Source organism: Rhipicephalus microplus, unplaced genomic scaffold (assembly GCF_043290135.1).
Source record: "Rhipicephalus microplus isolate Deutch F79 unplaced genomic scaffold, USDA_Rmic scaffold_13, whole genome shotgun sequence".
NCBI lineage: Eukaryota > Metazoa > Arthropoda > Arachnida > Ixodida > Ixodidae > Rhipicephalus > Rhipicephalus microplus.
This window is the reverse complement of record NW_027464586.1, coordinates 14,317,853-14,330,143: the sequence shown is the minus strand read 5'-3', so window position 1 is coordinate 14,330,143 and position 12,291 is coordinate 14,317,853. Positions and strand designations below refer to the sequence as shown.

General features: G+C 50.2%; 1 protein-coding gene across 1 annotated transcript in view; it reads left to right on the top strand.

Annotated features, from left to right (window-relative positions):
- LOC142783966 (uncharacterized) overlaps positions 1 to 12,291 on the top strand; it is a 309,142-nt gene that overhangs the window by 122,810 nt on the left and 174,041 nt on the right. The window contains exon 2 of the mRNA XM_075882589.1: positions 2,547 to 2,618. Coding sequence (XP_075738704.1) covers positions 2,547 to 2,618 — 72 coding nt within the window. The remainder of the gene's footprint in view (positions 1 to 2,546; positions 2,619 to 12,291) is intronic.

The following is a 12,291-nucleotide window of genomic DNA, read 5'->3' as shown; positions in this document are numbered from 1 at the left end:
GTCCAAAAATGTTACTCAAGATAGAACGTAGTACTTTTGTGACTGTCAGTTAAAAAGCAAATAATGCGCATATCTAAGGCACTAGAACAACAAGTATACATTCTCATGTTCGTCTTTTACTAGAAAAGGCATGCATAAGTAATTCTAAGGACCGTAGCGTTTATCACTCAGCGCTGACCATGCAACGCTTGCAAGAAAGGCGAGTATTTCCAACGCTTTGCTAAGACGACACGGTGGTGGCACCCACGCGGCGCCTTGCGTTTTACCCCTTATCACCTCGAAGACAGGCGCGCACGCCTGTCTCAGGAACACGCGCTTCGTTTTCCAAAAAAAAACAGCCAGATAGCGCTCACGTCTCGCGTGTGACGTGACTTGATGCGTTTGTTCACCTCCGCTGCACGGTCGAGGCCCTCTAACGCAGCGCCTCCGGGATACCATTCACCAATGTTTTTAGCGCAAAACATCAAATAAATGTTTTGTTCACTCTCTCTGTCACAGGTGCCGTTATAAAGGGAGGCGATCGCCGGGCTAGTTCTAAGGGCCGATGTATTGGCCCCCCAAACTTCTCCACGAAAGCTCGGACAATTTAGAAGTGGTCCTATTTGGCACGCCAGCAGACGCTGGTTGTGGCCCAAAGAACAAGTCAGAGCTGGGAGTTGATAAACAAACAAAATTATATTCTCAAATAGGGCAGATTAAACGATACACAAATACGCACACTCGCAAATAGTTGAATACGATATGTCACCAATCAACGTACTACACCGTACAATCAGCAACACGTGAAACAACGGACCCCAAAAATAAGCACAACAATGCAATCACATGCATCAAACAACCAAGACACTTAAAGACTAAAGAGTTCAAAAACTTATTCAATCCAAATTCCTTGGACCAATGTCTGAATGATACTCTTCCAAGAATCACTCACGAAGTCCAGCGCTGTTGCCAATCCGCTTCACCCGAAATTTCCCTTCCAGGAAACCTCGCGTCTTCGATTGGCCCCTCTCCAAGCACCAAACTGCTTTCCCGATAGCACTCAGGCGGTAGACTCACGCTATTCTTCTGGTAGCACCAGCCTTCACCCTTCGGGAGGAAACCTTCTTCATCATCTGCTTTGCCACTGACGACAAAAGCCTTCACCAGCACAGTGAAATGACCCTACGCACACTTGCGCAAAACTTTCTTCGTCTCCTGCCTACACACCAAGCATAAACTGTCTTCTTCTCCTGCTTTTCACTAAAGAGAAACCTTCACCGACACGGCGGAAAGACGCTGCGCACCCTGGCACAAACATCCTTCTTCTCCTGATCTCTTTTCTCCACAGCTCGCTTATATATTTTTCGCGCTAGATTCCTGAAAATTCTAAACGTTTCGTCGGCGCGATGCACAGCCAAGGCTGGAAAAAGGGCAAGACGTTTCGAGAGCCATCTGTGACACGTGACGCAACTTTGCATTACCACGCCCCTTTTCTTCGAGATCTCTCCAGGGCTGGCTCGGCGGCCGATATGAGGAGGTTAGTCTGCGTAACTACCCTTTCGAGGGGGAGAGACGGCGCACCTTGGGAGTCTTTGGATGCTTGTTTTTTCTTCTCTGGCGCCGACCCTGAGGCGCCCCTCTGGCGCCTGGCACCATCACTGTCGCCAGAACTCGGCGGCGTGCGCTTTTTCGGAGTGCTCGTTTGTAACACTCTCCACATGCAGTACTATCGTCTTTCGACGACATTTGAAGATTGACATGCAGATATGGGGCCAATTTTTCTCTGGATTTGTTTCCTGTCTTGTGTTTTTATATATATAGATACGTATACATATAGGGTGCATGACATCGACGCCGACATCGAAGCTGATGCCCGTGAAAAAATGATACCGATAATCTCCATGTAATTGCTATCGCAATATAAGCTAGCTGATCTGTGTTAAGAAGCTTTCACTTTTGGGTTTTGTAATTATTAGGCACCACCACTTAGCAAGAGCCTTAAGACACACTCCATGTAACTTATAGTTTTGCGTTGCTCCCACTCAAATGTTACATTATAGGTTACTGTGTGTCGAGTCTATTGAAAGGAAAGATTGTTCTAAATGTCACCACTGCAGAAATGTACATTAATGAATGTGTTGCCAACAATGCATCAGATGATCGTAAAAAGTGCTACGACTTAGCCGTTAAGTCAAGAGCTTTTTGAGACAACTGCGAAATGAATGGTACGTCATATTAATGGCTATCTCCTTTTTCTATGCCGATGAGGAACGAATTATGCTACGTTAAAAATCAATACACATAATGCTTGAGGTTTATTGTTTCTATAAAGACAGCTGTCTTCTCAAAAGCTCAGCATAGAGCGAACTCCAAGCAATCCCACGAAAACAGAAGTATATATTACTTACTTTTATTTACAAACTGTATGAATATTTTAGTGTAAAGCTTACTGTTTTTCCCACTCGGCTATAATGGCGTATAAAGTGGGGCGACTCAACATATAATTCTCGAGCAGCGCAGTTATGAATGTGCCCACTTATCGATATTCCTATGACTTTTTTTCATAGGCGGCAGTCAAGATATGCATGGCATTTCGAATGTGTCACTGCAAGTACGCCGACATCAAGGGTTCGGACAAGGTATGTCAACACTACCACACGCTTCGCAGAACCACTGTCAAAATGAGAGTTTGCTCTCAAAGCCACTAAAACGACGTATTTGTATTGTCGTGAATTCTCTCTTGTATCCACCCTGACTCTTCAACGTTAAATTCCGAAAAACCACAGAGGTTAATAGAAAATACTCAAAATACTTGGTGCTCTGGCAACAATGGGTTCTTGCGCCCTTTTTTCACACATTTGCGCGTAGTGCAGTGCTGCGCAGATAAATTAAAAAAAACAATATCTTGTGCGCGCCGACACATTCGAGGAAAGATAATTTCTTCTTGGGGAGAAACTCGGGAGGATCACTAATGCGAGAAACCCGTTCGCATGCCATCTGCGCAGCCTCGACATTGACTCGGGTGCACTGATCCCTGTGCTTATACAGGGTCACTGTGTTCTCGAAAACTGGCACACAGTTCCACGCAGAGCAATGCTGTGCAGAAAAATGAAAGAACTATAACTTGTGGTGTACGCCAATATTTTTGAAGAACCTTAATTCCTTTTTGCACAAAAACACAGAAGGCTTGCTAATGCATGAAACCGGTTCGCGTGCCATCGTCACAGCCTCGACGATAACTCGATTGCACTCACCTGTGTGCTTATACAGGGTCACTGTGTCCTTGAAAATGGCACACAGTTGTGCGCAGTGCCGTACTGTGCATAAAAATGAAGGAGCTCTAACTTGCTGTGTGCACGATACTTTTGAGGAACCATAGGTTCACCGACAGAAACACGGAAGGCTCGCTAATGCAAGAAACCTGTTCGCGTGCCATCTGTGCAGCATCTACCATGACTCGGGTGCGCTCATCCTAGTGCTTATAAAGGGCTACTGTGTCCTTAAGAATGGGCACACATTTGCGCGCGGTGCCGTGCTGTGCAGAAAAAATTAAACAATGCTAACTTCTTGTGCGCGCCGATATTTCTGAGGAACCTTAGTTCCATCCTGCACAGAAACACGGAAGGCTTGTTAATGCATAAACCCTGTCACGTGCCATCTTCGCAGCATCAACGATGACTGGGGTAGGGTGGCTATAATAGGAAGGTGTCAAAAGCGGCTGCCAAAACCGCTCCCCAAAGAGCGCCGATGCCGCTTGGGGCGCTGCACGCACCGGCGCGGGTACACAGCGAACACAGACATGTTAAGCAGCGGTGGTGGTGGTGAAAACGTATTTATTTATTTATTTACATGGAATTTTCTGCGGAGAAGCTCCAAGTAGTCGGAGATGCTTGGCTTGCGGTGGGGGGGGGGGGCCTTAGTCCAGGGCTCCGCTTGCAGCAGCCGCTCTGCGGGCCCGGTTGATCAGACTCAACTGATCTTCCAGGTTCTCGCTGGCCAGCAGCTCCTCCCATCGCTTCGCTGTTGGATTTTGTACTGGTTGTAAGGCTGCAATGGCCTGACACTCCCACGTGACGTGGTACAGAGTGGCTTTAGCTGAACAACATGGGCAGAGAGGAGGGCATGCCGAGGGGTGCATTTTACTCACGATGTGCAAATTCGGAAACGTGGCGGTTTAAATTTGCCTCCAGCTGACCGATTCCTCTTTATTTAGTGTTCGGTGTGGTAGCAAATAAGCTTTCCTAAGTCATCTGTAATGGTTTAGGTTGGCCGAATAGTCGCATGGGACCGGAACGAGTTCCTCAGGGGCGGAGTTGGAAGGTGCTCGGCTCGCATGCCCTCGAGCTACCCTATCCGCTGCCTGAATCCCCTCCAGTCCCATTGGTCCGGAGTCCATATAATCTGATGCCAAATTCTGAGTGTATGTGTAATGGATTGCTCGCCAGTGTCTGTAACGCTCAGGATGACGTTAAGGGCGGGTTGGCTGATGCGCCCCTGTAGGTAGTTGCGGCAAGTCTTGAGAGTCCGTGAAAAATGTCAGCGACCTTCGTTGTCTGTAGCCGAGGGCGAGAGCAAGCACGATGGCAGTTTCTTCAGCATCGGTGATGTTGTGGCACCGCAAAGCGCTGGTACGTTTTGTGAGAGTGGTCCACGACTGTGGCTACAGCCTTATTGTTTTCATGGTCGTAGTTGGCGGCGTCAACATAGTATGTAGTGTTCTTGTGTGCATAAGTTCGCTCGAGGACTTTCACTCTGGCTTCCCTCCAGCCCAGATGTAGTCGGGGATCCATATTGTGGGGGATGGGAGCCACCTTATAAGCGGCACAAAGTTGGTCCGGGATGGGCTTGCAATGAGCTGTGTCGTGAAACTGGCTGATGTAGCCAAGGCGTAGGAGCAAGTCACGGCCTGTAGGTGTATGCGTGAGCCATTGCAGTTGTGTGGCTAGTTGCGCTTCACAAAGTTCTTCAAAGGTGTTGTGTAGGCCCAATGCGAGGAACTTGCTAGAAGGAGCACCAGGTGGTAGTTTGAGTTCCACTTTGTAGGCCTTGCGGAGCATTGCGTTTACTTGGCCCTGTTCGCTTTTGGTGAGGCGTTGGTAGGGCAAACTGTATGTCACCCTACTGACCACGAGGCTACATATGAGTTTCAGGGTCTCCTCCTCGCGCATGCCATGGCGACGAGTAGCTACCCGAGATATTATTCGGGCCACTTGCAGTGTAGTGGTGCGGAGAAGAGAAAGTGTGTGATTCACATGGCAGTTCGACTGTACCCACATGCCTAATATTCGAATGGTGGATTTCTCTGGGATTTGTTTGCCAGCAAGGACGACCTGGAGGCGGGAGCCTTGCTTGTTCTGCGCCGATGGTGGGAGCTTGCGTCGATAAATTCGTAGAAGCTCAGATGTTTCTGTTGCACAGGCCAGGCCTCGTGCCTGTGCATATTGTTCGACGCACGTGGCTGCCTGCTGCATGTTATATTCTTTTTCTCCATGGGACCCCCGCGTGGTCCAGACGGTGATATCGTCAGCATACACTGCGTGATGGATGCCATCGATGCGGTGGAGTTCATGTACCAGGCCAACCATAGCTACATTAAAGAGTAGCGGGGAAATCACTGAGCCCTGCGGGGTGCCCTTGTTCGGAACCCTGATAACATGTGATCAGATGGAGCCGAGACCGACTGTGGCAGTGCCGTCCGACAAGAAGGCGTGAACATAACTGGAGACGAGCTGCCTCAAGGCTCTCAAGTATAGCCTGATGGCTAACGTTATCAAATGCGCCCTTAATGTCTAAAGTCAAGATAATGTTTTCTCCTTTCTGGGGGTCGTTATCAATTACTTCTTTTAATTGTAGCAGTACATCCTGCTTTGAAAGATGTGCCCGGAACCCGTACATTGAGTGCGAGAAAAGGTCATTGTCCTCGAGGTAATCTTGCACGCGAGTAGTGATGACGCGCTCGAAGAGTTTACCAAGGCAGGAAGTGAGAGATATTGGTCGGAGGTTTTTGATCTGAAGTTTTTTGCCCGGCTTCGGTATCATTATGACCTCCGCGTGCTTCCGTTCAGGAGGAAGCGTGCCACGTTGCCAATGATCGTTGAAAAACGCTGTGATTTCTTGTACGGCGCTGTCGTTGAGGTTCCTGATAAGGGGGTACGTGATTCCGTCTGCCTCAGCAGCTGTGTTGCGATTGCTGCTGCGAATGGCTGCATAAACTTCGTCCAGCGTTATTGGTCGGTCGAGAGTGTCATTGGCACGTCCACGATACGCAGCCTGAGATGCGGGTGGGTGGAAATCGCCAAACCATTTTCGCCAGACTTGATCCAGCAGCTCATCATCAGTACCCTCAAAGGCGTGTATGAGGCGCGTGACTGACTTATTCGTCTCATTATTTTGTTCGAGTGGGGTCCATCAAAGCGCGCAAAATGTGCCACGTGCGGGCCGTGCCCCATGAGCCTCTAAGAGAGTCGCTAAACTGGGCCCAATTGAGTCGCGCCAGTTCTCTAGCGTACTGCTCTGCCTGGGTGGTGAGTGTGGCGATCTTTAACTTGGGGCGTCGGTTATGTTTTTGCGTCCTCCATCTGTGGATGAGGCTCCTTCAGGCTTCCCACAGATGTAGCAGTTGGCCGTCCACTTCCGGCAGTGCAGGTGTTCTGTTAATGGTGGTGGTCCAACGCTCTCGAATTTCGTTAAGTTGGGTGCACCAGTCGGTGAGGCTTGTGAGGCTGTCGAGTGAATATTTGCTCTCACGGCGAAAGGCGTCCCAGTTTGTGATGCGTGCTTCTCCAATAGACCGACGCGCTGCGCTCTCTGTAACTTTTGTGCGGAAAATGGAGTTTTCGCTGCCGAAGGATTCCTGCAGGTTGTCCCAGTTGTAGTTTGCACGGCCACGGGCGAAGTTGAGATCGGGGCAAGTGTCCCTGCACACACTGTTGCCGATTCGGGTAGGGAACGCGGTATCCGTAAGCAGTTCAAGCTGAAATTTTTCAGTGGCAGCCGCAAGCTGTTTGCCTTTAACATCCGAACGATTGTAACCCCAGCGTTCGTCGAGAGCGTTGAAGTCGCCGAGCAGTAAGAGTTCATTCCCTGGGCCAATCGACTGGCACCCTGGATGACGGCATGGAAATCAGTGGTTTTTTGCTTTGGGGTGCTATATACGTTGACAATGATGATACTTCGCTTTTCTTCTTTATTTTTTGCCTGAGAACTAGCTCCACAATCACATGTTCTATGTTGGTGTCAGGGATGTTGTCTAAGCCAACTGCGGTTAGCGCTTTGTCAATCAGGATGGCTGCTTTGCCCTTTGTTTGACTATTATAGGACTCATAACCTGAAAATATGGGTGGCGTTCCGGGCTCCTGAAGCGCTATGACACCTGGCCGAGCAAGGTGTGTGTTAATGTACTGTTGGAGGAGGCTCCGCTTTCTGCGGAAGCCGCGGCAGTTCCATTGCCAGACTTTTAAATGTTCGCCAATGAGTGGGGCTGTGCTGCCCCTGGTTGATTCGTTGAGTTTAAAGGCGTGGGTATCGGAATCTCGGCTTGCCCCGCCGATGTAGGATAGAGGGTGAGGGTGCTGGGTGTCAATGCGGGGGTAGCGAGAATTTCGGATGCATGTGATTTCAATTCTAGTCTATGGTAACCTTGATCTGTCGTAGCGTGCGAGATACGAGTGACCCTCTTCCTGCGCATGTTTTCGCCTGTTTCAGCAATTTGCACCTCGAAGCGTGTCTCGAGAGAGTCGAGGCGTTCTCCGAACTGCGTGAATACGGCACTGAATTGTTGCGATAACTGCTGCGCGAGCGTTGAGAGCATTTTGCGTAACTCTTCGCGTGTGACTGTGGTGCCCGACGCAGCAGGAATTGATAGCGCCGTTTTAAAGATTTGCTGTCTCTTGGTGTAGGTTGGGGTTTTTTTTCGGGGGAGTCGGGTGACGATCGAAGACGCGCCATTAGAACATGAAGTTGAGAACTGTTCTTGGCTTGACGTGCCCTGACGGCCACCAGCTCCTGTTTGAGTTTTATGTTTTCCACGGAAAGATGTTTGTAGGCAGTGGACAGGGTATTGAGTGGAGCGAAGGGAGGATCTACATTTGCTGACCAGCTCACCTTATTGTCGGCACCGGCTGATGGAGTGGGATTGGGCTTCTCATTAGGTTTGCTGGAGGCGTGCTGGGACTGTTGACAGGTGGGTTCCTGCTGCTGCTGCTGCTGCTGCCCTTAGTCATCTGGTTCTTCGGATGCTGTCGCTGCTGCTGCTGTCGCTGCTGTGGCTGCTGCTGTTGGCCAGGTTCCAAAGAAGGGAGAGGCGGGAAGGACTGTGACCTCGAGCGTGAGCGGAAGTGGCTGCACGAGGTCTCGTTTTCTCTCCTGAACCACCTGCGTTTGGGAGTGAATGGGTAACGTTGGGGGTTGCGGCCCCTGGCTGGTGCTGCTGGTTGAGGAGGTGGCCGTGGACGTGGGGCCTTCAGTCTCTGAGAGCACTCTTTGGCGCCCGTTAATTGGACATCTCCACACAAGTGACATTTGGGAGCACAGGGGTGACCGTCAACGGGGTCGAGGATACCACACTGCCGACACACGGGAGTGTTTGGCGTGGGGCATACGTCTGAGCGGTGCCCCGGTTGTAAGCAGACTTGGCAGGCTTGTCGCGTCGGCTTGTACGGGTGGCAGGCCACCTCCCCACCGTAATACAGTACATATCAGGGCAGAAGGGGGCCCTCAAAAGTGATCACGACAGATTCGGTAGCACCAAGCATTCGTGCACTGTGCACTGTCACTCCCTGCGTGCGCACCCGGAGGTTGGCGGTGAGTTCTTCCGGAGTTGTGCCAGGATCTATCCCATGAATAACTCCCCGCAAGGTGCCCTCAGGGGCCGCCACATAGGTAATGAATTCGTAGGTCTTCCTCTCAAGCGTGAGGGTGGTGATCCGGTGAAGAATTTTGGCTGTCTCAACATGTCGCGTGCTTGCAATAATGATGTTCAACCCAGGGCGAGTACGTATAATGAAATGATCACCAGTACAATGTTGTCGAGAATTGCCCGCCACCCCCAGGTGATCGAAATTTCCGGAGCCCTCCACTACGGCGTCTCTCATAATCATAAGGTGGTTTTGGGACGTTAAACCCCACAAATCCAATTGCCCGCCACTGTTACGGCTCGGGAGATTTGATGCGTAGTGAAGTTCCAAATGGCCAGGCCCTTTTTCGGGCGCATGATGATCTTTATGTCCGTGCGTGGAAGCGGCGGCGGCTTCCGTCGTAGCTGGCGCGGCTTCGTTACGGGTGGTGGTGTTCACGCCGGTGTGACGCCGGCCCCGTCTGCCTGCGCAGCAGGAGCGCTCGCAGCCGCAGCTGCCCCGGCGTTGGCGTGGCTGGGCGGAGTGTTTGCAGGACCAGCCGGCTGCATTGATTCCACTCTAACTTTGTCGAATTTTTTCTGGCGTTGACGCTGGCGACGGGAAATCGCCAGTTTCCAGTTGGCGTCGGTGGCGCTCGCCGGTCCCAGCGATGCAGACGATGTGGGATGGTGCACGGCAACTTCATCTTCGCTTGCCGAAGTGAGGTCGTCGAGGTCGAGAGACTCCGTGTTAACATGGGTGTCGTTGGGGCTGAATGCAGGTCGAACGCATCCGGTAGTAGTCACGTCAGCAGTTGGCGTAGTGCTAGCGCCCTTATTGTTGTGGAACGGGTCCCGCCGTTAGGCCAAGTCACCCGTACTCGCACAGGCGAGCTGGGTCGATGCTTAGGCCCAGCGGTCCAGCGCTCACATGGGTTCTTCTGAAGGCGATAGAGAAAAATGAAGATGCTCTACAGCCACGGGAAGGGTGTGCGGTTCCCAGGACAGTTACAACTTGATGATCCGACACAGTGCCGGGGACAATATCGGAGTAATCCGGTCAACGAGAGCACACGTTCGGCGGAGCGTATGTGACGCACATCCGCTCGCTCCGGCATCTACAGTGCGTCTCTTCGCTAAGCAGCGGGGTGAACCAACAGATGATGTTTAAAGAAAATGGGACATCTCTCTAAGCTCTAGAAGGGCACCATCCCTCCTGATCAATAAAAAGATTAGAATAAAGGGTGCTTAGTGGCTGGCAGAAGTACATAAAAAGGACAGAAAGGCAGCTGCGAAATTTTGGAACCATCTAAACTCCATAAAAAATGAAACAAGCCTAGAGCAGGTTTATAACTACAACTCAAGGTGCTAGGCTAGAAGGGCACGAAGCTGTCAAGTATATAAAAACAAGGATGACAGAAAAATTTCAACGAAGGAGTGCCTTATGCGTCACAATCGACAAGGATGGATCAAGTGGCGCAGTGGCTTCACTTTCACAACGAGAGTGGGAAAGGGCTGAGAAGAGGGTTCCAACTAGTACATAAACAGGCCCAGATGGCATTCTAACTATGCTGATAAAGGTCCGAAGTATGAACAGACTTTGAGAGAGGCAGTGAGCAGAACAATAATCGATGGTGAAGTTCCCGATGGATGGAAACATAGCAGGACGAACATGATCTATAAAGGTGTCACAGGTCCCGTTAATTAGGGAGGCGATCGCCGGGCTAATTCCAAGGGCCCAAGTATCGGCCCCCCGAACCGCACAATGAAAGCGTGGACAATTTAGAAGTGGTCCTGATTGTTGCGCCAGCGGATGCCGGCTGTGGCCCAAAGAACAAGTCAGAGCCGAGAGTTGATAAACAAAACAAACTTAAATTCTCAATTACGGCAGGTCAAAACAATACACAAGTATGCACGCTCGACAATAGTTGAATACAATATGTCACCAATCAAACAACGTACTACACAGTACAATCAGCCACACTCGAAACAACGGACACAAACAACAATACGCACTACAATGCAGTCGCATGCATCGAACAACCCAGACACTTAGAGACTAAAGAGTGCAAAAACTTATTCAGTCTGAAGTCCTTGGAATAAATGTCTGAATGATACTCCTGTGAGAATCACTCACTCAATGTCCAGCGTTGTTGTCGTTCCGCTGCCGCCGAAGTTTCTCTTGCAGGAAAGAAACCTCGCGTCTTTAATTGGCCGCTCTCCAAACACCAAACTTCTTCGCCGGTAACACGTCGGCTTCCCACACACAGCTGTTGCCACGCGTCTTCGCTCGCTGGCGGTAGACATGCACTCCTGCCTGTAGCACTAGTCTTCACCCCTCAGGTGGAAATCCTCTTCTTCTCCTCCTTTGTCACGGAAGACAAAAGGCTTCGCCCACAAGGCGGAACACCCTACGCACTCTGGCGTGAAATTCCTTATTCTCCTGCTTTGTCACTAAGGACAAAACCTTCACCGACAGACACGGCGGAATAACCCCACACACACTGGCGCTAACTTTCTTCTCCTGATCTCCCATCTCGGCGGCTCGGTTAAATACCTTCCACGCGAGATTACAGAAAGTTCTCATCATTTCGTCGGCGCGATACGCAGCGAAATCTGGGGAAAGCGCGAGACAGTTCGAGGGCCGTCCGCGACAGATGACGCAACCCTGCATCACCACGCCCCTTTTCATCGAGAACTTTCCAGGGCTTGCTCAGCCGCTGATGTGAGGAGGTTCGTCGGCGAAGCTATGCTTCCGAGGGGAGAGGGACGCGCGCCCAGGGAGTCTTTGAATGCTTGTTTTCTTTTTTATCGTTGTCCTTGAGGTGTCTCTCCTGAGCTTTGTCGCGAGAGTTTGGCGGCACGCCCTTATTTGAGCGCTCATTTTGTGACACTGCCCCCCACTTTAAGAATATTATCTCAAAATATTCAAAACCACACAAACGAGTGCGAACAGTCCCCACACTCTCAAAGACTGTAACACAGTCCGTCGCTCATGACACGTCATATTCACAATAAATCACTCATTACAATAGTACATTGCAATTCAATTTCACAACAAATAGAATTAATACAACACTCCATCACGTATTCAAGCAATACAAATATACAAAGATCTGTCGTTACAACAATTGTACATACTATACATCACATCACCGCACCAAACACTTTGCCTCGCTCGACATACAATTTTGACACAGGATAGCAACAACATTAACACAACATATTGCTCTCAGTACTGCCAAACACATTCCGATTCGACCTCAGCACCTATCCTGTGTACCTTGAGCGGCGCTTGCGCTCTTTCTTGGGATGCTCGCTCGATCTCTCCTTGTTTTTCCTCGTTCTTTTTCGGCGAGCCCTTTCCAACGACGGTATCTGAAGCGGCGTCTCAGCCATCGTTGTCACTTCCGACACTGTTAACGGGTGATAACGTTTAACCGATCCTGTTCGGATATTCACGCGCTTGTTCATGTCAC